General features: G+C 39.5%; 1 protein-coding gene across 1 annotated transcript; it reads left to right on the forward strand.

Moving 5' to 3' along the window:
• Positions 1-1724: 1724 nt before the first annotated feature.
• On the forward strand, positions 1725-27040 carry sdcbp2 (syndecan binding protein (syntenin) 2). Its single transcript, XM_030423157.1, has 9 exons — positions 1725-1881; positions 9917-9968; positions 10863-10959; positions 14283-14383; positions 19498-19662; positions 21201-21376; positions 22337-22508; positions 23399-23490; positions 25388-27040. The coding sequence occupies exons 2-9, from the start codon at positions 9918-9920 to the stop codon at positions 25440-25442; spliced, it is 909 nt and encodes a 302-aa protein (XP_030279017.1). The 5' UTR covers positions 1725-1881; position 9917; the 3' UTR covers positions 25443-27040.
• The last annotated feature ends 240 nt before the right edge of the window (positions 27041-27280 follow it).

Below are 27280 nucleotides of genomic sequence, written 5' to 3' on the forward strand. Positions count from 1 at the left end.
TGGAAGACGCATTTGGATATATAGCCGTTGATGCTTTTCACGGTTGGATTCACCATGCTAGGCGATGTTTCTCTTGCTGCTTGGCCAGGGAAAACATTGCTTGTGCTGTGGATGAGGTGCTGTGGCCAGACCGAAACTTATGAGAGCATGCTGTACAGTTTTTTTTTTTTTTTTTTTACTGTAACTGTGTACAGTAAATTCTTCTGTTGTTTTGTATGTAGACTGTATATTGTTGTATATGCAACTTTGTGTTGGTTGGGATGTACACTGTGTACATTGTTTTTGTGGGAAAAATAAAATATATCTGTTACCATGTATTTGTGTGTTCTGAGTATAAAAACAATATTCTCAAATATTTTACAACACATTTATGTATGTACTGACTGTAGTAAGTGTAACTGAACAAAAAAGGCCTAAGTCAATATGATGAATAAAGAAGAAGTGTTTTCCATTATTCATAGTGTTTTACATTGAGCACATCAGTGTTCAGCTGGTTCTTATAAATGTCTATTCATATGATGGTTTGTGTGTGTCATTTCAAAACAAAATACCATTTTGAGAAGAAATAAAATTGTTTTGAATGTAAAGTTTCATTTAGCAGAAGAATTGAGGGGTTTTGCCCATTGTGTGTGTGTTTTTTGATTTGTGTGCAGAGTTATGAGAGCATGAGGCATGCTTTCAGAAAATGTGTGTAGACAATTGAGAAAAACTGTAAAACTTTTGGATTAAATTATGAAAGCCCAGCCCATAAATGTGCGTCGGCCCACCGGGCATTGCCCGGTATGCCAGATGGCCAGTCCATGCCTGGGCCAGAGTGTGTAGGTAGTACAGATTCACATTATGAGTTTATTTTAGTAATTTTATCAATCAGCCTCTAATTAAAAATTTGTACTTACATTTTTGGTGGGATTTTGAATCCAGCCTTCACTGGGTTGATGATTTTGGTTTCCGACAGTTGATGCATCACTTTGTTCCCAAAAACTAGTATATGTACATTAGTAAAAATATTCAACTTGAATAATTCATTTATAAGGATCTGATGTACTATTTTTTTTGAGCAGTGTTTACACATTGACATAGAATTGACTTTTACTCATGCTTTTGATACTTAATTAGGCCTATAGGCTACATTTGATATCAGAGAGGCCTACCCAAAGGCTTTTCCTCAAGCAATAATATTATCGGTGACTTTTGATAATTTAACCAAAGCCTAATATTTTAATGTAATATCTTTACTTGGACTCAAGCATGACTTTTACAACACTGGCTAGGTGCCATTTGCTAGACACTTATATCAATGAACCAATCAATCAATAAAAAAAAACAAAAAAACATTGGGAGTTGGTTTGAACTTAGAGAAAGAGTCCCACTTTTTGCAGTCAGGACACTCAGGTGTTCCTGCGGAAAAGGTTTGTGGTTAAATCTTTAGGGCACTGTAAAAATGTGGTCTAGTCCTACAGTCGCTCATTTTCATGCTGAGTAGAGACAAAGCTGTAGACATAGATCTGGACTGGTGCATCCTACTGTTGATTGAACCCTGACATAGTGCGAGGACAGAGCACACACAGGAGCAAAACAAAGCAAAAGACACAAAATGGCGTTCAGCTGAGGCAAAATACCCCCACTAGATTTAGGTAGGCCATGATGTTACAAATATAGTCATCATGAGTCAAGGATCATGTGAGCGATATGAGGCGTGGCTTACGACGTCAACAATGATTGACGTGGTTAGCACGACCAGGAAGCCAGCAGTGACATCACTTTCCAGAAATCCCCTTCAGTGCCGTCTCAGCGCCGAGGAGAGAAACAGACAAATAAAGGAGTTTGCTGCTGTCTGAGATTCCTACGTGTTAAGCTGAATTTACAAGCAAGGCATTAAAGGTGAGCATGTCTTTACTAAAGCGCTGTGTCGTTACCAAACTCTTAGTTGCGGTAACTGTTAACTGTACATCCAGTTTTCGTTTCAGGCTAGCGTTATGGCTAGCTCTTTGCTTCCCTGCTGTGTATATCTGAACAAAGACGGTGTGCTTTAGGATCCAGCTAATGGCACCACTTTGTTTTCACACGTTCTCTTTTCAGTAGCCTATGTTCGTTTTTCATCTAATTGCTAATTATTAGTTTGGGTGCCTCACCTAGCTAGCGGTGAATAGGTTGGTTAATAATTAATGGCTGTGAATTGAAGCACCGTAACGCTAGCCAACGTTATTTTGCAGCTTTTCATGTCGTAACCTGAGCAGTCATATGACAGAAGACGACAGTGGTCCCATTTTAGAAATTATTGACATTTTAACGTTACCCCGCATTAGAACATAATGGAAACGCCTAATCTATTTTGATTAAGCTAACGTCAGTGAAGTCCCAACTAGACTAACGTTACGTATTATCTTTGAGACAAAAGCAGTTCGTGTGTTTAGCGTTGATACAATAGTTCATGGTGTCTGTGTATAAAGTTTATATATCTGTGTTATGTATGAACCAATTTAATACAACATGGTCTATTTAAAGCCTACAAGGGAAAGGGTGTGGGTCAATTGAAAGCAGTTCAGACTTGTTTCCTTTTACCGTTGTCACTCCTCCTCCTGCTTTCCACTCGCCCTGTCTCTTTCCCAGCCATGTCAATAGACCGGAATAAGCTGCCAAGAAGACCACATTCTTGTATATAAGCAATTCGTTCAGGCTTTCTTTTCCAGTTTCCACCAAAGCGTTCCGTTTGCTAGCTACATACTGTCATGCTTTGAGGACAACAGTGATGTGCAGCCTCGCCTGATCTTCTCTCAGTTCTGCTTTTCCAGGACAGCCTCCTATTTCTCTTACCTGTTTGCCTGTTTATCATATAGACTCGTGACAAATGAGGGTCGACCATTAATCACAGAGTTGCTGGTGCGATTCCTGGCTCCTATTGTTTACATGCCGAAGAGTCCATGAGCAAGACACTGAACCCTAAGTTGACCCCGAATGTGTTGACAGTGTTATTGAGAGGAAAATCCTGCTTTTAAAGGTAGAACAGTGCTTTATACAAATCATTCACCGTGTAGGAAATGAACACTCACACAAACGTCACCATTTCAGTTGAACTGCAGTCAGTATTAGGTTATGTCATTACAAGAGCTGCCCAAACACCCATAATTTCCAACTGCGGTCAAGCCAGCCGCGGTTCGCGTTTGCTTGGTCAAATCAGCCGCACGTTGTTTTCTAGTGCGCGAATCTACTAACATTTACGGTAATCATAATGACACCGCTGTGGGGCAGACTGCAGCCTCACAGTCAGACCCATAGACATATATACATAGACGCCTCATTGAGCGGGTTGGCCCGCTGCTGCGATACGTCAACGTCGCCGCCATATTGGAGGAGGCAGATCCGCCCCGTGAACTACTACGAGTCAATGGAGTGAACTTTATAAAGCTCCTTCTACAAAGTGCTATAAGTTAATGTGTCTCATTTACACATTCACACACATACGGATATATTCAGGAAACAGAGAGGAACCAAAAACAACGTCTGTAACGTTCTCTGAGGATTATAAATGTTAGCTAATCCTCATATGTTCAGTATACAGGTCGGCACCAAACCATTTTATAATGTTTTTATGAGTGTTTACAGCTGCTAATGTATGTTACGCTGTTACTGTGATGATACGTGACAGTTAAATATTTAATCTGTCCACAATAACCACATCCTGACATGCAAATGTGGCATCTGTGTGAATCAAAAACACCGTCATTTTATAAATGCAGTGATTTTTGACTAATAATATCATGGCGACAAAAATAAAGTCTGCAAATCAAGATGAGAAACTGCAACAGCAGTGAAGAGATACACACCATGACAAATATGGTATAAAATAACATTTCATGGTAAAAAAAAAAGTGAAGTATCAGCAGGCTACTATTATAAATATGCACCATATATAGTTTTCAACATTATTATTAGTGAAATCATAGTAGTAGTATTTTCTGCATATTCTTGACTTTGAATGGGAGCAGCTGTAACGCTTGAATTTCCCATCGGGGATCAATAAAGTATTTCTGATTCTGATTCGTATATTATGCAGTCAGTTGTCCATATAAAGTTAAATTAGATTAACCAAGTTGACAGTATGGCGGACAGATGTCTCATTTGCATGTCAGGATGTGGTTATTATGGACAGATTGAATATTTAACTGTCATGTATCATCACAGTAACAGCGTTACATACATTAGCAGCTGTAAACACTCATAAAAACATTATAAAATGGTTTGGTGCCGACCTGTATACTGAACATATGAGGATTAGCTAACATTTATAATCCTCAGAGAACGTTACAGACGTTGTTTTTGGTTCCTCTCTGTTTCCTGAATATATCCGTATGTGTGTGAATGTGTAAATGAGACACATTAACTTATAGCACTTTGTAGAAGGAGCTTTATAAAGTTCACTCCATTGACTCGTATTAGTTCACGGGGCGGATCTGCCTCCTCCAATATGGCGGCGACGTCGACGTACGGTCCAGCGCTCAATGAGGCGTCTATGTATATATGTCTATGGTCAGACCCATGAAAATTACGATACCTTTACAGTAATTATTCCCGGTAATAAACTGAAGGTATCACGAAGGTGTACTTCCGGATTTCAAAGTAAAGGACGACAAGAGAAACAATTAAGGATATTTCACCAAAATTTGACGTGGAATAAAATGCTTATTTTCCACAATTATTAATATTCATACACTACTGAACTGAGGACTTCCTAGACTACGTGCATGAATAATATGGAGTACTTTTACTGTGTACTTTTTAAAGTAATCCTGTGTCAGAATCCTTAACAGAGAAAAGAATAAGGATATTTCGTCCAACTTTGACGTGGAATAAAAAGCTTATTTTCCATAAGTAGTCCATGATTCATACACTGCTGAACTAAATACTTCCTGGACTACCTGCATGCATGTATGAAGTACTTTTACTGTGTATGAGATTCTGATCTCATAATTATGAGATTCTGATCTCATAATTACGAGATCAGAATCTCGTAATTATGAGAAAAGATCTCGTAATTATGAGATCATACTTTTACAGTAAATACTCCCGGTAATAAACTGAAGGTATCACGAAGGTATCCGGATTTCAAAGTAAAGGACGACATGAGAAAAAACAACAACAACAAAAAACATTGTTTCCATAAGTAGTTCAAGGTTCATAAACTGCTGGATTTAGCACTTCCAAGACTACTTGCATGCATAATATGAAGTACTTTTACTGTGTACTTTTCGAGTAATCCGGAGGCAAAATAGCCTACTTAACATAGAAAAAGAATAAGGATATTTCGCCCAACTTTTACGTGTTATTAAAAAACATATTTTCCATAAGTAGACCAAGATTCATATACTGCTGAACTAAGTACTCCCTAGAATACTTGTGTAACTATAATGAGGTACTTCTACTGTGTACTATTTAAGTAATCCTCTGTCAAAATCCTTATCATCGTATGCTTCATGGGTCTGACTGTGAGACTGCAGTCTGACCCACACAGTCACCACCACCAGCAGCTCTTTAGAGCGGCTTCATTACCGTAAATGTTATTTGATTTGCACACTAAAAAAAAAATGGTGCGGCTAATTTGACCAAGCAAACGCAAACCACGGCTGGCTTGACCACAATCAGCGGACGCACCTTTCCTTATCTCGTAATTACGGGATCTTTTCTCGTAATTACGAGATAAGGTGTCTATTTTTTTTTTTATCCAGTGAATTTAATGCGCTTCCGTATACCTTCATGATACCTTCAGTTTATTACCGGGAATAATTACTGTAAAGGTATCGTCGTTTTCATGGGTCTGACTGTGAGGCTGCCCCACAGTCACCACCAGCAGCTCTTCAGAGCGGTGTCATTACGATTACCCTAAATGTTATTAGATTTGCGCACTAGAAAACAACGTGCGTCTGATTTTATCAAGCAAACGTGAACCACGGCTGGCTTATTCACTTACACCTCTGGCCGGCTGGTCTGAATGAGGGAGGAATATAAAGCGTACAACCAACCACAGCTAAAATGTAAACACTTGAAGGTATTCAAATGCCTCTCTGTGTCCACTCACACAATGATGCACTTGTCTGTGAGGACTGAGAATAACAGACTAGAGTAGTGGCTGGAGTAACTGGAGAATGAGATGTGGCAGTAATGTGATTGTGGTCTAAATGGTTTGTTTATTTTAGGGAGTCAATGCATTTTTCCCTGACTTGTGAGAAAATGAATGTTTAAGCACATGACTGATCAGTGTAGACCCATATATTTATATGTACTCTATTTGAATAGAGTTTGTGATGGTCTTTCAGCACAAGAGGTAACCTCCAGCAATGAAAAATAAAGCCAATGTGGACATACTGAAAATTGAACTGCTTTGAATGGCCTGAGGAGACAGTTGTGGGCAGAGCCAGAGGCTGCTTGAGGAATAACCAGTGGGAGTTAAGGAGATCACAGAACTTGTGTTTTATTTAATTTTTTGTTTTTAAAAAGTGGTTTCATATACTTCAGGAAAGTGCAGAGATGAGATGAGGGAGAGGGGTTCTGGTTCTGGCTTCTGGTGGGTGTGCAGTGTTTTTTCATAAAGAAAAACCTCAACACAAAAACAGACACACACACCCACCCACCCACGCGGTGCCAGTTGTTACTTGCTGTCTTGCAGCTAATTAGTATAAGGTAGTCTGGCTGTACTTTGGCAGGAATACCCATTACAGTGTTTCCCTCACATTGATTAATTTAACTTTGACATTTTTTTTTTAGCGCTACTTAAAAACATTTTCTCTCTTTCACTCACACATCTCATGCACTAAGCCACTCCCCTCTGTGCACACCGCGTGTGTCTCCATGAAAACAACATCATCCGTTGAAATAATAACGTGGAAGTAGGCCTGGGCGATAAACCGAAAATTTACCGATACCGAAATTTACGACGATAACCAATGTCATTTTGGCCATGTCGGTATATTCGGTGTCATAGGGACAAGGGACATGTTAGGTCCACTTGATTAATCTACCCCGGCGTATACCGATGTGCTTATTTTACATTAATTTGATGGCAAACTCCGTGCGCTGATGCAACACCAGCTATGCCAGGTTAGTAATCAAGTGAACCCACTCTCGCTGTGAGTCGCGGACAGTTTGTGTAATGATGCTGCGTTCAAAGGCTGCAACAGGCCACTGTCTTCGGCCGGGCCAGTCCATTGATCAAACATTTGTGTTTTGTTTTTTATTCACTCAAAATAATGACTGTATTTCCAGCTAGAAAACGCACATCTCTCTCCTCCCTCCATTGTTGTTTGCATTTGTGTCTCTGCATGGTCTGACACGTGAGTGTCCTCATGCTGGAAAACGTGACTTCTCGCATACGTGACGTCACTCCCCGAGACGCAAGAAGAAAGCAAAAATATATATTTTTACCAAGGAAAATGACAAAACTGGTAACGCATTACCGGCATCACTGATTGTGTAGCTTAAGTGCATGAAGATGTAAAGAAAAAGATAAACAGTAGAATTAACTTTGAGCAAGTTTGGAGGAAAGTCGGAGGTGTGGACCCATTTTAAACAAGTCGTGGGCCGTGATAATAACATTTGTCGGCTTTGTCGAGTGCATTAAGTGCGGCGCTTGTTGCATTATTCATTAAGATTTCTATAGTTCAAACAACTCGCAATTGTAGTCGAGAACGGCAGTTATAACATTCCACGTATTAAACAGTTATCGTTCATTTATCGTTATCGAGGTAAGTTGCTCAATATATCGTGATATTGATTTGAGGCCATATCGCCCAGCCCTACGTGGAAGCTTGATATTTGGTGCTGACGGCTGGTGGAAGTCACAAGTTCAAGAAAGTTTTGTATCATATTTTTCATAGTGCTGTCTCTGACCTGTAGGTCACATGGATTATTTCATTGTGTCATCCTTCTTACTCTGTTTCCTGTTTCTTGTTGAGTAACAGATGTTTCCACATGTCTTGTAATAGTGACACACAGTTGTTAGAGCGTATTGATTAAAGATTGTAAGAGATTGTTGAAGCTTTGTCAGTATTCACTGTTTTTTATTTTAAAGTAAAATGATTGGAAAGCCTTAAGTGTATTTACTTTGGTTTTTAAGTTTTGGCATTGGGCCATGAATGGACCAATCCGCATTAAACACAGTGTCTATGTCACAGGTCTTGTGTAGCTAAGTGTAGACAGAAGAGAAATGTGAACATTAGTGTATCTAAAGGCAAATGGGAGAATGGGTTGGATTTACAAAAACAGGTGTCAGACTCAAACATGCTTGTGTGTTTATTACCTGTCAGCGTGCTACTGCATGTCTCAGTCAGTTCTGCTGTGCTGTGGGAATAATCTCAGTCAGATGACTGATAATGTCTTTCATTTCCTCTTCCTGCTTCAGACTGCTATTTTGTTTATGTGCTGTCGTAATGACTTCTTCTGAGTACATCTAGTCCAGTTTGCACAGATCACCATTATTATTATTATTATTATTATAATGGCATAAAATAATGTGACCCTGAGAGCCATTGACCATTGTCTGTGCTTTTTGCTCTCATGTTTATTCCCCTCCTCCGATGTTTACTCATCTTTTATGTTTTGTGGCATCTTGTACTTCACAGCTATACGGTATGTACAGGCCCAAGTGTTTCTCCAACAGAAGGCTTTATCGTGACAACGTAGCCAAAAAGCGGTGTAACTATGCAGTTGAGCTTTAGAGTAGATAAATAACATACAAAGATGTTAAATGTTCCTACTTCTGACGCCTCAAGGTGTTTCATCCTGCATACTCTCTGTCCTCCTCCTGCCATGGTACTGTGTACACATGACAGTCATTCATCGCAATACGAGAATGTTTAAGTCAACACACACACACACACACACACACTCCCAGTGTGAGAAGATGATAAGATACTGTGCCAGGGTAAAATAACGTCACAAATTCAGGACACGTATCGGAATAATTGCACCTATTATTTCCATTGTCCTTTATACATACTGACAGTACAGTATAATGTGTGCACCCGTCCATTAGCAATGAGTCATTTTTTGCTGCTCTTCTTTTTTCTGGAGCTTTATCATACGGATATTCTTATCTTAAATGTATTTATCTCTTAATACTCACCTCACTGCTATTTAGGAATGCAACATTGTTGAGCTAAAAAGATTAGATGATTAATTGATTTGCCAATCAAAGAAAAAATTAGTAGTCAACTATTTTATAGTTTTTTAATCCCTAGTCCTTGGTTGTTGGGCTTTTGGTTGGACAATAAAAGCAGTTTGAAGACATCTCTCTTGGCTTTGACATGGTTTTTGACATTTTATAGACTAAATGTTTACTTTTCAAAATAATCATAAGATAATAACAACAATAATTACTTGCTGCCCTACAACGTTGTAATGTTTATAATGATATGTACTGTGAGATGATGGAAATCTGCTCAACAATATTTTCTGGAAGTTTAAGGAATTTCATTACATCATGATAATGTGGATGGTGGATTTTTTTGCCCCCTCCTAGTTAAACTGTAATTCCTGTTATCACAGATGGTTAACAATAACGTCAAGAAAAAGCCCAGCTCTACTGGTGGATTAAACAGCTATGGTTTGGTTTTGTCTGTCCAGAAACCCCTACTGTAAACAGGATGTGGCTGAATGCTGCACACAGCTACACAGTTGGTTTTTAGTTTTCAGGACTCTGCTCTGGCATCCCTCTCACATCACAGGCAATGGTTTGACTTGATGTTAATAAAATACAATATAGCTTAATGGATTAATGGAGTGCAAAGGTAATGGACGACACTAAGGTATTGTAAGGTTATGCAGGTCTGGTGAGGCTTGTCTGGCTGGTATGTTATCTCATCCAGATAAGTCACCCCCCCTTCTCAAGGCCCTCCCTTCACAGCTGTTTATGTTTTCTCTTCAGGATGTCTCTGTATCCATCCCTCGAGGACCTTAAGGTTGACAAGGTTATCAAGGTAAGTGTGCTAGGGTGAATCGATTTTAGACAGAGACATCTATCGGGCGAGATGATTAGCTCTGTAGTCTAGAGAAGTCTCTTTCATTTTTGTCTGGATTACAAAAATAATTTATATTTTGTTATAATATATAGAGTGAGCATGATGTTTGCAGAAACCACATTTGGCTACAACCATAAAGATGAGAAATGTGGCAAATATAGCAAAATTGCAGGGAGATTAAACATACAGATGTAATAAAGAGCATAACATTTTCTGATTTATGAACGGATCAAAAGAGATATGCAAAATTCCTGCTTAAAATATTTAACTCTTATAAGTACATAAACTGAAACAAGAATTTTGAACTAGGCTATGTCCTATGTTGACATTTCTGTCCTGGACATTATTGCAAATTGGTGCATTTTTGATAATGGCTATTTTTCATATTTAAACATAAAACATATAAGGTATAATGCAAAAAATATTTGTCCTAATGTATGTAATCAACTGATATGTAATAATTAGAAATTGTGCCCTATGTACCTGTAGTGTCTCACCTTCAATTAAATTATTTAGTACCTGTCAACTTCACATCACATTTGCATGTCATTGAAGATATAGATTGCTGCCCCAGTACATTGTTATGGAGGAAGAAGTATTCTGCAGTCACTTACCCACTCTGATTATCATTACTTGTATTGCTTAAACCAAGGTTACCTTCAGCACAGTTTGAGTGTTAATATTTTTAAAAGCACATGTATTTGTACTGGAAATTTCATGATTCCTACTTCAATCATTTTGTCCTTTCCCTTCTCATTTGTGTTGTACATTTGACAGTTTCCTTTCATACAGTATTTACCATTTTTGTGTAAGAACACTTCCACTTTAGTGCTGTGTCTGACCGCTTTCTAGGCCCAGGCCCAGTTTGCCCAGACAACCACCCCCATGCCAGCCATCACTGAGGGAACCTACCAGCCTCAGCCTGCCACTGCTGGGATGCCCGGATCGAGTGAGTCTCACATATACCATTAACATTTTTTAGAGAGTATTTAATTTGTTGAGTTGCAAAATACTACATTTTCTACACTCAAGAAAAATAACCTTCTTTCCCTCAGTTGTAACAGAAAGACTTTCACTGATATGATGGGGGTCTGTGGAGGAGGATAACAGTTCTGCAGTACTAGGAAAGGATAAAGATGGTTGAGTGATTGGACCAGGATGGGAGGAGTAGATATGCGGACTTTAGACAAAAACAGGAGTAAATGCCCCTCCTCCGACCGGGCTATAATTTCTCTCTTGTTTCCATCTGTGTTTCTGACTCTCTTTTTCTCCCTCTCTCACTGTATTTGCTTGGGGGTTTAAGTTTTTCAGCGTTTGTGTGAAAGTAGACATGAACTGTGCAGTAAGCCAGGGAGAGAAAGGAGGCATCCTCAAAAGATTAAAAAGTGGGTAAATGGTGAGATCACAGAACACAACTTTTCTGTCTGCTTATTTTCACTTACAAAATCAGCAGAGCTCTTTTTTTCTTATTCTCCCGCTCACATGGTTTCTTTTTTCTCTGTTTGGATGCAAAGTGCTGTGGGCTTTTGGTCTTTTGTTTTTACCTCAGCAGAGCTAGCTATGAGTCACCATGGAGACTGGCTCTGGCAGTTGAGCTGGGACAGGGCATGATGGGAGAAAAGGAGAGGAGGAGGAGTGGGTTTGAAAAGGACAGTGGGAGGGAGGACGGGGAGACCCAGGGGTGTGAGGGTGAACTGGAGGAGAATCGGGAGGAGTTTGGAGTAGAGAAACAGGGAGGTAAAAGGAGATGTCCTGATTGACATCAACACTGGACCAAAGGCCAACCAAATACAAAAATAACTGAAATGGTAAGACAAGGTTTGATTTGCTTGGAAATTTCTCAGGAGACATGAATCCAGATTCATATATACTGAATAAAAGAGCGGAGTTTCTTCCCAACCAACAAGATTTTGTTGTTTTTAGGGGATTAACATATATAGTTGGATTCCAGATGTGAGATGTGGGTGGAAGAGTTCAATGAAAGAGACGGCGATAAAACAGGACAAGGTGTAATGTGGCAGGACAGGATGAATCATGACCTGCATCTTTATATAGCTATATCCATTTTTCATGTTTGGCCAACAACCTGAGCAGTCACCTGTAACTGTACAGTGGTTGATCTCTGTGTGCTTGGGTGGAGTGTGTATTAGGGGTGGTTAATCGGCCCAATTTCCCAATTCGATTCGATTCCGATTATTGAAGTCTCGATTCGATTACAAATCGGTTTTCGATTATTAACGATTATCGATTCGATTTTCAATTATTAACAATTATTGATCTTCCATTTAACACCAGTAAGCTGCTGAATTATTTTACTTCTCTTTTGAGTAACACCTCACAGCACCTTCAATATTGTATAGTGTAACTGTAATATCAGAATTATTATTTTTTACTTTGTTTCAAATGTAGTGTTTCACTGTTAAAAGAAAGTTGCCAAGCTCAGCAGCCGGACTCATGCTAGAAGCATTGTTGTGACGAGAACCAGGGTGTGTTTATCTATTCCCCACTCGTCTGCCGTTGCTTTGAGAAACTCACACATATTTGCGCTTGTGTGGCTATCATCCATAGCTTTTGTCTGAAGTACGTAGAACATTAGCTTCCATTAACTGCTGACATAATGTCATAATGTTTTGTTTTTTTTTGTTTTTTAATCGATTTTTGGAAATTTAATAATTGAATCATAATCGTCAATATTATAATCGCGATTAATCAATTATCGATTTTTTTCACCACCCCTAGTGTGTATGTGGTTTGAGTGACTTACGCAAACCATGTTGACCTTCGGTTTGGCTCCACCTGATGCAATTATTGCATAGTCATTGTTGTTGAAACAATAGCATCACTGAATAACATTAATTCAAGCTTACAAGACAGGACAGGCCGGGGCTTGCTGGTTAGCTTGTTATGCCTTTGACATAACATCAACACTGTTGTTTCATTCACAGTCTGTTGATAATATGTTGGTTAATTTGTAATAAAGTGTATTAAATGATGATGCGTGGCAAAAATGAAATACCATGAAAGTGAGTGCGTCCTCAAAACTCCACTATGAACAGCTTAATTATCTGACTTTATTATTATTCAATAATTGGTCTGTATCATTTTTGTTGTTTGTGTGTGTGGCTTAGGGAAGTACAAACAGAAAGGTAATTCAGGGCTAAATTAATACCACTTTGTACTACAAGAAGTGCATTTCAGCTGGGAGATGTATGTAAGCAGCGAAGTTTGTTCTTAGTCTAAACAAACTCACAAAATGTAAAGAAAGGAGATATTTACACCTATTTTGACTGGGTAAGATTTGAAAATATTCTGGCTCTATGCACCTTTTTCACCCACTGACGATGCCCGACCCTCACTCTGTCAGTCCCAGGTGCTGTGTTAAGTCCAAGTCTGATGTCCAGCTGTGTTCACTGGGAGGCAGCCAAGCCCAGTTGCCTGCGCTGACTCCCCTGCCTCCCCCTGTGGTCCAAGGTCACAACCCAGACAGTCCCCAGTCAGCTAATAGGGCCACCTAGTTTCAAGGCTAACTGAACTAAGCTAAGCACAAAAAGTAAGGAAATTTGTGTTAGGTCAATCAATTCTTTGTTGTAACAATGCTTCTTGGCATTACATCTAATAATATTGGAATAGCTGGTTTATTTCCATTTTAAATGGTGCCACATTTGTAAGAAACATTTGTGGGATGAGTAGTAGAATTAAGTATGTGGGTTACACCCATGAAAAATTTGCCAAATCTTCCCTGCCAATGTCAAACAGCTTATTCTGATGTTGACTCTTGGTTGATGTTGTTTGGTGGATGGATGATAGAAGTCTGAAGAAACAAGACATATTGGCAATTTAAAAATGTATTAATTTAGCAAACAGGAGCCTCAGTAGCATGTGGAAGAACCATACACAGCCACAACAGTCTGGCACCCCCTCCTCATGCTGCCTTTCTGTCATAGCAGGGAATCAATGCAGATTCCAGGAAAGTGTTAGTGCATTGCGACACTGAGCGCTCTTTATTAGCATTCTTCCGATGAAGGGCTCAACTTAGCTCAAGCATGACCTGACTGTGGTGGACGGCATAAATAAAATATAATGAAAGAAGGGACTCGGCTGAAAAGCTTACTTAGGTGCAGCTAATATTACAATGTTATAGAACAATGTTTGCAGACCTGTGAGTTCAAATTACAAAATGTACACTCAGATAGACTAAATTACCTGTGTTCAGTGCTGCAGTTTAGTGGAAATGCTAATAGAAATCCATACCTCCACTTCCTGTTCTCCCAGGCTTGTACCCGAACCTCGAAGAGCTGGGAGACTACATGGGCCTGGCCCTCAACAGTGATGAAGTCCAGAGGAACCTGGCCCTGGTGCCTGTGGCTGACAATGTGAGTGTGTGTCCATGTCCAGGGATGTGTGTCCATGCATGTAAACATCTCTGTGGATGCATTTAGGCCCAAGTTTCATATCTGCCCATATAAATAATTACTGATCATTTTTAATGTCCTGTCCTTTTAATCATTTTTGAAGACCAGGAAAAATTTCGAATTTAACCTCCTTATTTTGAATTTAACCACTTGGACAAGGCACCAGGTTATAATTATGTTAACACAACAATGAAAAACATGCAAATACATGAAAATACTGCCAAATCAGCTGGTGACCTGCCTTTTTCTATTCACAATTTTCTCTCCGTCCGCTCTCTCAGATTGGTGGTAATGTGCTTGAGTTTGTTTTTTAAAACACTGCCGGGGATTGTAAACCGTTGTTGCCCCAGAGCAGTGGCAGGCAGAGCTGATACATATTGCTATTGTTTAATTTCCCAGGCCTGGATGGATTATGAAAAGAGCACTTCAGCTGATTCCACTCATGATGGACAGTTTAAAAAGAAAGTTAAAAGGCTTCCATGTCAATACCTCTTCTTACATGACCCAAAATGCTACCCGACAGTTCAGTTGGGGATTAAGGTATGTTATGCTTGTAGCGGCTAATGTAGCTTTGAGTCTCTAGTCTGCAGCTGATGAGGAGCTGCTTCAGAGGTCTGGGGATCTTGCTTGAGATTCTAACCCCCAGTTTGAATTTATTAGGGCCCGAGCAGGTCCTGACCTGCGAGGTCCGTATTGTTTTTCTCGTGATTATTATTATTAGGGCCCGAGCAGGGAACCTGCAAAATCAAATCAATTTTATTTATATAGCCCAAAATCACAATCACATTGCCTCAGTGGGCTTTACAATCTGTACAGTGAACAACATCCTCTGTCCTTAGACCCTCGATTCGAGTGAGGAAAAACTTCACATGTTGATGGAAAAAAAACCTTTTAACAGGGTAAAAAAAACGATGGAAGAAACCTCAGGAAGAGCCACAGAGGAGGGATCCCTCTTCCAGGACGGACAGACATGCAATAGATGTTGCGTGTACAGAAAAGAGCAACAATTCACAGTTTACAAGTTACATCAACAGAAAATCTGATACAAGTTATGTAAAGTTAGTGGATCCAGGAGACGACCGAGCAGGACGAGGCATCACCAAGTGGTGCCCGAGCCAGACGACCTCCTGTCCACCATGCTGACCTGGAAGAGGGCAGGCCACACAAGATAATTAGTAATAGACAGAGAGAGGCATCAAGGTTAACAGAAATATAGATATGAGGAGATAGTGAAACAGAGGAGAGCAATGATCCAGCAGAGCCCGGGTTGTGACCATCCAGATCAGTCCGTGTTTCAAGGCAGCTGGAGCCCGGAAACGGTAGATGGTCCCAGGGGGCCGTGGTCCATCAGAAGGGAGCCTGAAAGAAAGAGGGGAGGAGGAGAAAGAGAAGGAGGAGAGGGAGGAGGAGGAAGCTATAGAGAGTGTAGAGAGTGACACAGCTTGCAGCTTGTGGGAACAGAAAACAAAAACAAAGGTTAGAGAAATGCGATATTGATCAGAATAAACAGAATGTTTCTCGTCGGCAGCACAGTGTAAATCTAATTTACACTGTGCTCCTATTTTTTTTCAAATGATTATTTCTTATTAGGGCCTGAGCAGGGAACCTGCAAGGACCCTATTATTTTTCAAATAATTCTTTATTTTTTTCTTTGTCCAAAATGATCGCATTTTTCACTGCCTGAACATACCCCAAAACTCACCAAATTTGGAATATAAGTCACACCTGGCGAAATTTTTTATAATCTGTTGTCATTCTGAATTTCCACCACTAGGTGGCGCTGTTATTAAGAAAAGTGCGTTTTGGCTCATGACTCCCATATACTTCGTTGCATATTCAAAAACCTTATATCCACGCGTTCAGTGAATTGTGCTGAATCTCGTGTTATAGGCAACGCCCATTTCGGCCATTTTTTTCCAGCAAACTCAAAAACCTACTTTTTCGAACTCCTCCCAGGCGATTTCACCAATTTGCACGAAACTTGTCACACAGCATCTGTGGACCCTGCTGACAAAAAGTTTTTAAAAGAATTTTGATAGGCCAAACAATACTCAAGTTATTTAATAACAACTTCCTGCAGATTTGATTCAAAACAGGAAGTGTTGCATATCTCCATATTGGTGTGGTCTAATGACATGAAACTTACTTAACTACTTCCCCATGAGCCCCTGAGGCTCTGTGTAAAATTTTAGGCGATGACCACAAGGTGGCGCTCTTTAAATTGAAGTATTTTATATCTCCACAACGATTCATTGGATTAACACGAAACTTAGTTCAATTATTCTCAGTGCCCTCCTGAGGACAGCTGACGAAGGGTTTACCGAGCCGACACTAGATGGTGCTGTGGTGCCATTTTAGTTTTATATTTGGCAATGAAATTCATAGAGGTGCTATAGAATGGCGCCTGTAATTCACATACCAAAAACAACCAGCAGGGGGCGCTATTTTCCACGTGAAAGGGTTTTTTGCCCATAACTCCAGCATAATGTGTCACACATTGTTAAACCTTATGTTGACATGTTCCCTCAATTCAGCTGAATTGTGTAGTGTAGGCCACGCCCACTTTCGCGGTAACTCTCCATTCGCAAAATCGCGACAAAAGAAAAACCTACTTTTTTGAACTCCTTCTAGAATATTTGACCAATTTGCACCAAACTTTGCATGTAGCATGTGGAGACCCTCCTGACAAAAATTATCAAAAGAATTTTGATAGTCCATAAAACGCCCAGATATAAAACAACAAATTCCTGCATATTGTGTTGAAAGCAGATGATCTTGCATATCTTTACAAAGTACTGTCTGATTATCACGTAATTGTTCATAATTGTGCGATATGGCTGGATGAGGCTTTGTGTAAAATTTGGTGTAAATCGGCCAATAGGTGGCGCTCTGGTCGCAGTCTAATTAGTGTGAATGGAAAGTAAAAAAATCCTCTTCAAAACTCATCGACTTTCAACTTCTTCTTGTGCTTCATACTTTGAGCTACAGACACCATTCCACCTTTTAAAGAGTCAGAAGACGTTGAACTATAGGGCATGTATTCAGCTTTTTAAAATCTTTTACAGTTTTGAAATCATCTCAGTTTTAGTTTTAAGGATTTTTAGGCCATCTTCTGATTTTATAATTGGTGTATAATGCGTGAGCCAGAGTGCGTGACATCATCGCTAGAGTGGAGAGCAGCTAGAAGAACTAGAGAAAAAATTCTCTTCAGCTTGATTTGGATTCCACGTCTTTTACTTCACATAGACAATATATACATAGAAATGTAGAAAATCGTGTTGGGTTTCAGGTGATGGTCTTATTTTAGATGTAAGACTAACAGTTTTGGCTGTGGGAGCCCTTGAGCGACAAGCACTCAAGCAACTCCCCCATAAGCCGCAATGTTAATTTTGAGCCTAAGTTTCTGGAGGAGAGCAGACGGTACTTGCTTTGTCTCTCGCTCTGCTGCCCTCATTTTTCACTCTACAGAAATAATAAATAAAGACCTTAATAAATAACAAAAAACGACCCCAAATCACAGAGATGCCGATTTGCACGGGACTAATATTATCACATGACCTCTGTGTTTGGCGAAATATGTTAGGTAATTTGCGGTGGAATTTTTACTTTACAAATTATGGACATGGCAGATTCGCACAGGATTAAGATCACAGACGACCTCCGCAATTATTACAAATTACTGGAGGTCCCAAGGTAATACTAGTCATAAGGGCTAATGTCTCCTGTGTCTCCATATATAAATATTTTGGCGATAACAATTAAATTTTTTTCTAAAATGGCAGGAGTTTGGGAGGTGTTTTCCCATTCATTCTTATGGAGACATGTTCAACTTTGGCTGTGTTACTGCTCCAGCATATGTGCAGCCTGAGCAAATGTTCACCTTTTTAAGCTCTTTCAGTCCTCTTAGGGCTCAGCTTTTCTGCCTTTTATGCTTTTTCAAATATTCATCTTTCTGCCATTTCAGCGTCTTCATACACTCAGCTTTATGTTCAGCTGGAGAAACTATTCAGCTTTCAAACTGTTCACCTTTTTAAGCTGTTTCAGTCCTCGTACTTTTTAGCTTCACTGCCTTAACATACATACAATACTTCATCCCAGCGGGAGCAAGCCACCAAATTCTAAATGGAACGACTCCCTCAATGGAAGGTGTTGCATGAACAAGCCCCGATGTCGGCATACGCCGAGAGGAGCACAACCCAACGGCAGCATGCCCCGACGCACGTGGACTGCGAGGGCCCATTCATTGCTGCTTGCAGCTTTAATTATTATTACTTTTTCAAGTAATCCATAACATTAACTGGGAAGAGTTCTGACTTCTGGTTGACTTGGGATGGAATGATCCTCATCAGGCTTCACACAGCACACAGACTTTAATGTCTAAAATCTGTCAAGTTCTCCTTTGATATCTTTATTCCATTTTTTTAAAATGTAGTTTTTATAAACTGGACCAAAACAACAAGACTCCTTAGAACTGATAACTTAAGTTTCAGGTCACATTAAAGACTCACATTAAACCAGCTTTAAAAGAGCTGTGATTTTTAGTACGCATATCGGAGCACTACAGTTTTCTGTTCGTGGAGATCCACATTACTGAGTGACTCACCACAGGTCTGGAGCTGTGTGTCTGTGTAGGAGGGTGTGAGCTCTTCACTCCCCTCCAAATGCGTGTGTGCGTATGTGTGGATCCTGCAGATGTCAAGGCTCTTACAGCACCTCGTTTGGCAGTTGGCATTTAACCATCTGTTTTCTCTGCCATTTTGCTGATATCTTCACCTCTACTGTTTTCTTCAAATGTTTTCTGATTTCTTCCTTGTTGGTGCAGAACATAGTAATGATTATTGAAGATTTCAAAAGCTGTGCCTAAAGCATTCCTGATCTCATTCACTGGTGGAGGAGATAAAATTAAATCCACCCACATACCTCTGTTTGATGTAGCTTTCCTTGTTATCTGCAGCTGAATTTTAATGTAACATGCCTCTTTAATCCTTTCCGTCTTGCTCTTACTTAACCTCCCTTTTCATTTTCTCACCTTCCTCTTGCTGTCTGTCCTGTCTGGCCTCCTTCCCCCTTCTCAGCAAGTGGCACTGCCTTCCAGCTCAGGGGTCGGGGCAATGGTGCGGCCTGTCACAGGGGCAGACGTCGGCATCAGGAGGGCAGAGATCCGCCCAGGGCTGCGAGAGATTATCCTCTGTAAGGACCAGGACGGAAAGGTGGGACTCCGGCTCAGGGCCATCGACAACGTGAGTCAGCATCGCAAACTCTTTACACTGTTCTCACGTTAATTATTCAGACCAGGTCTACTGTCATCAACACCCCAGTTACACTGATGACTTAGGGAATCCACACCTCAGCTCCTCTGCTCTTCCCTTCGAGATCAGGGTTGAGATTTGGGTCAAACTCACTGACTGTTAAAACAGTGGACGGAGCCACTGTGACCTCACCCATAGATTCCTGAAGAGCCAGAATGACACTCAAACTGGATGGTACAAGCTGTTAACATCTAAGCAGTACCCGTCTCTGCCTAACTCCTGGCTAATCGAAAATGGGCATAGAGGTGGAGCTGAAATGAGCAGAATGAAGCCTGATTACTGAAACACACCCACATAGCTGGAAGCTACAAGCTAGCTGTGCTCACACAGAAATAAAGCAAACCACCTTGTGTTACTCACATGAGTTTGATCGCAAGATTATTTGTGATTATTTGAATTATGTGGGTTTAAACGTGTGTTTTTCCCCACAAACAGCCAGAAACTAACCATTTTTCCCAGTGACTCAGGTGATTCAACATGCTGATCACAAGTGAAACATATATTAGCGCACATTGTCAACATACATTTTCATTTCACAGTAAAGGCATGCCACCTCATTCACATTAAAACATATTTATGATAAAACACTTGCAGGAAGTGCTGTGTTGGTATAAATTATAACACAAGGATGAATACACTAAACCAGTGCAAATTTGATGATTTTAACTAGAATAATATAATAAATAGATATACGACTGCTGGTCACAGTGCTGAGTAGTCTGTTTTTAACACACACACACATCCGCTTCTGATAATGTTACAACCTGAAATTAAAATGATCGAAGATGCACAACAGACCTATTTTCAAAGTCATGTCGATATTCTTGGGACACAGTCATAACAAGGGTAACTTGCATGGACTGGATGGTGTTTATTATCAGTACTAAGAGCATAGAGCCATGGATCCCCTGCAAGGAATACAGCCAAAAGTTTGTGTTTAATCTTTTTATATCATCGGGCAACTTGTGAGTGCTAATAGGCTTTTTGACATATTTAATTACTCAGTTTGTTCTCAGTTGCACAGATAGAGGGGGCAGCCTTTGGAATGACTATAGTAGTTTGGCAAAGATAGAAATTTCAGTGTAACAATGGAGAAATGAAACAGCACATTGACTTAACAGAGGACTAAATTCTCAGAATCAGGGACATCATTCCAATCAAATAATTTAATGCGTGGACATCAAGAAAACAGTGTAACTAATTATTTTTAAAGGGTTGTTAAGGTACAAGCCTTCTGCTTATTCTGTTTGGTTAAATACATTTCACTGTTTCAGATATATAGCAACAGCTATTTTAATGTCTTTTCTCTCTTCGATAAACATTAGAGGTCCTCTTTCCTCTCTCTGTCCTTGCCTTCTTCCTCTTGAGTTACTCCTTTGTTTTCTCCCCACTCTCAGTGTCTCTCTTCTCTTCTCCCAATCCTTGGACTCATTTTGAATGTTGTATCCGTTTTCTCTTTCCTCTCTCAGGGAGTGTTTGTCCAGCTGGTGCAGGCTAACTCCCCTGCGGCCCTGGCCGGCCTGCGTTTTGGGGACCAGGTCCTTCAGATCAACGGGCAGAACTGTGCTGGCTGGAGCGTAGACAAGTCCCACAAGGCCCTGAAGGCTGCGGCCGAGACCCGCATTGAGCTTGTGGTCAGGGACAGGTGAGGAATTTTAAATAAACAGGATTATAACAAAATGTCTTTCTTTCCTATGCTTCATTTCCTACCAAGAAGTTGTAATGTTAGGTAACCAAACTAAAGTGCAAACTGCAGCTTATTAGTGCGGGACAGGCAGCTCAGTAAACTTTTGTAGAAGATTCTGTATGTAGACTATCTGCCAGTGGCTTCTCTATCTGCATCTTGAGAGTCATAGGTCATATAACTGGTCATGATTTTAAAACCATTAAAAATTACTCAAAGAATACATGTTTATTAAGCACACAACTGCTTACAATGTATTTAGTTGGACAGTGAAATAAAAGTTGAAGCTGTTTTTGTCAGTATCATTGTTAGAATAATTACTGTGGTTTTATCTACAACATGTGGAGCATTTTTGATTTAACATTGCTCTGAATACTACTCATCATCCATTTGTCTAACGTACAAATAGCTTTACATATTTTCTTATCTTGGCTTTTATATGAAAATCCAACTGTCAAAATTATGTACATCTCTTTCAAACTTACATCAGTAACAGCATATTACAGTCAAAGGAAATGGTTGGTTAATTACTGGACTTTCCAAGCTCTCAGTTACCTGAGAAAAATATAAGTGGCTGCTCACGACTCCTATATAAATGTGGGCTTCACCAATCTGCAATCAAACCTTGAGCCTCTAAGTTCGTGTATAATCACATATCTTGTCATTTAAGAGGTTTTCTGCCTTTCATGTTTTCTGAATAGTTTCATAGCATTTAATTACAAGCTGACATATTTGGTGCCCTCTGTTGGCTTTTCCATCATGTGCACTCTGCACAGCTCTCCTTGTAGTTTTGTTTTTATCTACAGTTAAACTAGTTTGTTTTCCATCTGTTCTAGATCATAATAAAACATTAATACATACTGGTGCATTGTAGTTTTCTATACCAGTGGTGGATTCTCAATCCTTTCTGTTTGTCTCCAGGCCATTTCAGCGCACTGTCACCATGCATAAAGACAGCTCAGGCCATGTGGGCTTCATCTACAAGTCTGGTAAAATCACCTCACTGGTCAAGGACGGCTCTGCTGCTCGCAACGGCTTGTTGACTGAACATTACATCTGTGAAATAAACGGACAAAACGTTATCGGACTCAAGGTCAGATACTTGATTCTCCTTACAAGTCTTACATTAAGTTGTTAAGTCATTTATGGACATGAACTGTGTACATTAGTGGTAATTCAAACAGGAAGTAATTCAAATGTTTAACTTCGTGGAAAAACATGGAAGCAAACATTTGAATAAATACAAAACCATCTGTGATGCTTATGAAATGTGTGGCAGCTAATTTGAATTTGCACTGGGATGTCTGCTTACACCCTGGTGGTGTGTAGTGTCACGTGGCAAGTACAGCAATTATGTATGTGCAGCACGCATCAGCTCCAACTCTGTACAGATGTGAAGTGAAAAGGTGTTTAGCTCCTGTCAGTAATGTGGCTGCAATTTTCTTTAGTCCAGTGTTTTCTTTGTTAGGTGTGTAGTTTCATCCTGCCCTGTGATGAGAACATTTGATAAGTTTTAGGCTAAAATGTTAAGGGACACCTCACAGTCAAACACACACGATTGCCGCATCGGAGGGGTGGCAATACGAAAACTCTTGTGAACTTGTGACTTACGCCAGCCGTCGGCACCATTTTTATTTCAATAGATAACATCTTTTTCATGGAGACACATGCGGTGTGCACGTAGGAGAACGGCTGTGTGTGCCGAACAGATGCACTGCGTTTTTAAGTAGTGCTAAAAAAAAAAAAATGAAACGCAGTATGTGGCGGTTGGTCTAGATTCTGTGGCGCACCGCAACAAATTAGTCAATTAGTGGGAAACACTTTAGATGGATAAATGGCACTACTGGTAAGAGGGAAAATGTATTTTTTATTTCCAAGTGAAATGTCCCTTTATGTATGTTTAGGTTTGCTAGCTCTTTACACATAATATTTGATGGTATTTCATTTATCAAACAAATCCTCATGTCACTGTGAAAATTTCAGGATTCTCAGATCAAGGACATTCTGACCACCTCTCCGACAGCCATGACCATCACCATCATGCCAAAGTTCATCTATGAACACATGATTAAGAGGTAGGACTTTAATATTTTTGTTAACCTTGTGTCATAATCACAGAAGATGAGTTGATGGCCCTGTAACTACACATACAGTCCATTGTAGTGCTGTATGTGCCTGCTGTCAGTCACCAGAATTTCATTTTCCATGTGGATCAATGTAGAGCTGAAGGTACAGGATGACATCACTAGAATTGTCCAATCAATGAGGTTCCTGTCAGTTCATATGACTCGATGTCTTTGATATGTGTGTTTGATATCTCTTAAATAGCAAACAATGTCGTCTTTCATAAATGCTAGGTCATCAAACATCGCAATATTTTTGACCAAATACCTCAATATCAATACTGCAACAATATTTTTTTCACGAAGAACTATATTTGAAAGCATACACAAACATTTTTGTAACTTTTCTTTTAATGGGAAAAGTCTATTGTATGTTTATTATAAAACATTAATTATGAAGGGGCACTATTTAGTTTTGGAGAAGAAATTCAAATTCAGAATTTTGATATTTATAATATTAATGAGGTAATAATACAGACTTAAAAATGTTTATTTTTTTTATAACCCAATACACAAGATGTTCTCAGAGGTAAATAAGGTCGCAGATCACTGTGTGAAGCTAGAAAGGTGGCAGGGTCTGCCACATATTAACAAAGTTAAACAATATAAATTGTGTTGTCCTTTAAGGTCAGTTTGTTTATTCAGTTTTCAGTCACAAACAGAGTTTTTATTTAGTTTGATTAGGTATATAAAAAAAAAACAGTCAAAAAAGATATTTCTCTTCTGATTAAAGTTTATTCTCCAAAACTACATACTACAACTACATTTCCCCCAAAACTGCAGCAGGTTACAGGACCTTTGCTCACTCCCTCTAGAAGAAGTATCAGCATAAAGTTCTGTGTAACTGGACAGAGCTTTTTATACAAATAACATCCAACTGAAAATTAATTGTAGTATATCCAACTTTATCTAATATGTTGTACGTTGTTTTTAATTGAGGGGCCTGTTTTGTGAAATTGTCTTCGTGAAGTTAAGTCTAAGTTATGCCTGATAATAATTTATGCAGTGTATACTGGTGTATACTGGGATTCTTGTTTAGAAAGGTATAAAAGGAAGGCTTTCTTTCATGGTAAAGATAATCGCCCTGGTTCAGACAACCTAGCCAATGTGTGGTTATTTAATGTATGTTATCTTCAAAGTAGAGGAGTAATACCTAAACCTTGGCTACAGTGTTTTACTTTCCCAAAAGAAAAGAGGTGCGAGGGATCTATCTAACAACACACCTTGTTGTCAACTGGATTAATGTTCCCTTTCTGCTTAGCTCTGTGTTTGAGTGGACTCCACCAGTGCTGGGAAAAACAAGGACAGGCAGCAGAGAACAAGAGAGAAAGCTTTTAGAAACCGCAAATGTAAATGACTCTCAAGCTAAGATGAATTGAAACGAGTGTACATAAATTAGGTGAACAACATAAAAAAAATGAGTTTACTGTAGTTTGTAGTTGGTGAGCTGCATGTGTGTAAATCTGACAGGCAAAGAATAGGACATATCTTACACTGACCGGTCAGTTACCATCACAGCCGATCATGTTGAAAAATGTCCAATTCCAGGCTCTGGCATGTCAATCGATGCAACTTCACGTACGGTGCAATAAAGTGCTGCTTCCAGCCACCAGAATTTCACTGCCACACTTAGATTCATTGGTCCATTAGTAATAAGTCAGTGTGAACAGGAGGAAAGGAAGTTAAAGGCAACAGTATATCATTTTATTTCATGGTCCAGACTGACTGGTGTGAAAGCGACCTTGGATGAACCCAGTGAGAAAATAGATTTTTCATGACTCTGACTCACTGACAGGCTCATGGATGTTTGTTTTCTTTTTTTTGATAAATAAATATATTTTTTTTCTAGGATGTCCACCGGCCTTCTGCGGTCAGCCATGGATCACTCTGTCCCAGAGGTGTGAAGACCAGGAGGAGTGAAAAATGTCAGGATGTCCTCATTACACAGATTTCTCTCTGTCTCTCTTTCTCTCCCTCTCTCTTTTTCTCTCTTTCTGTCTTCATACCAAACCTCCTCATGCGTCACAATCATCATTGGCGCCTTTTCTCACCCTAACATAATCGTAAAATGCCTTCTTTCTACTCTTCAGTTGTTCAGTACATTCTTTACCTTTTTTACATTTTCTTCTTCTCTGACAACATGTCTATGATTTTATTATATGTTAACCTTGTAGTCTAAGTATTACATGTTTATTTTCCTGTTTTGTATTTGGGATCAAGGACAGTACAAAATGTTTTATTTTTAAAGCCATGCACACTATCATGAGTCCAGAGCTTCCTCCTCATTGTGGAGATGAATCATTGGCACGTGAGTTTTCATCTTGTCAAAATGCTGTAAAAGCCACCTGTCGGTCATCAGAGCCCTTTCATGTCAATTACGGCTGTGCTCCCAGTCCCTGCACTTGACCCCTGATATGTGTATGTTAATAATCTGAGTTGAATTAACACCTGGGGCTATGTGTTAATTAAAACATTTGCTGAATTGATTCAAGATTCCATTGTACAGTCATTTTAACTTTGCCAGTAAAGCTAATAGGTTTTAGGAAAGGAGTTGATCTTAGTTTATACGATATTTTGGTGAAAATTAGATAATTTTTTATTTTTGTGGATCACCCACACTAATGGTTCCTGGGTTCTAACATAAAAGTAAGAGCTACCTTGTGGTAAATCCTGTCTCTGTGGGCAAACGGCACAATGAGACTGATGTGTCGAATTTGTAGGTACTAGGAACACTGTGCACATTCCAGGGGAAAGTGTAGGGAAAGGGGCAGCAGTAGGTGTTTTGTTGCCCTATACAGCTGGGACTTAGTCTGTCCACAAACACAGTTAGAGCTATGAGGCACAAGGAAGTAAGATCACAGTGCTGTATATGAATGCCGTTTAGTTGAGTGTGTGTTGGATAGGTCTCGTTTTTCAAAACAGATTTTCAAAGGTATTTGTTCGGACAGGGTCTGTGCTGGGTAAACCCACTAAGTGCACTTTCCATTATCTTTTAAAGAGGTTGTGTTTCCTGTATCCATTTCAGCAGTGAAGTTCAACGATTGTGCTTTTTTTTTATTATTGTGTTTGTGGTGCCTCATGTTAATGAGAGAACTCATGGAAACAGACTTGTATGTTAAATAAAAGAAACTGCTTAAATTTGATGCTGAAGATCATCCGCTCAAATTGAAGGCATTCCAATTCCACATCCTGGGTTCAGCCGATGAACTTGCTCTCCTCTGCTGTGTTGTTACAGGACGTCCCTCTGTAATATTCCTTCCTTGACTGAGGAGCACAGTGAGAATGAGAAGAGCTCTCATTTGTGAATTTCTACTTGTTATATAAAGTTGCTCCTTTTAATGCTGTTCATGTTTGGATGCATGTATTCCTTTAATTTTCTAGGTATGCAATCTGATAAACATCACTGTCATTCTGTAAGAAAATGCTAGAAAAAATCTAAAAGTTTATATACAAATGTAACCAAGATAATATTGTAAAACAAATAAACAGTCTTTCTGTTCAATCCGCTTGGTGGCGTTTTCTTCTTTTCACACTAATATACAGTATATTATACCATGGACTGGATAAATACTTGATCCTGATTGGCAACATGGTGTCACTTAATTCCTGATGGACAGCAGAGGTACCTTTAATTCATAGGTTGAAGTTCATAGGTGTCCATATATCAACAATTAACTGATGTCCTACAGCCCATTACATCTCCTTCAGTGCATTGTCCTCTGAACACCACAGGATGGCGCCT

This window comes from Sparus aurata, chromosome 7 (genome assembly GCF_900880675.1).
Source record: "Sparus aurata chromosome 7, fSpaAur1.1, whole genome shotgun sequence".
Taxonomy (NCBI): Eukaryota; Metazoa; Chordata; class Actinopteri; order Spariformes; family Sparidae; genus Sparus; species Sparus aurata.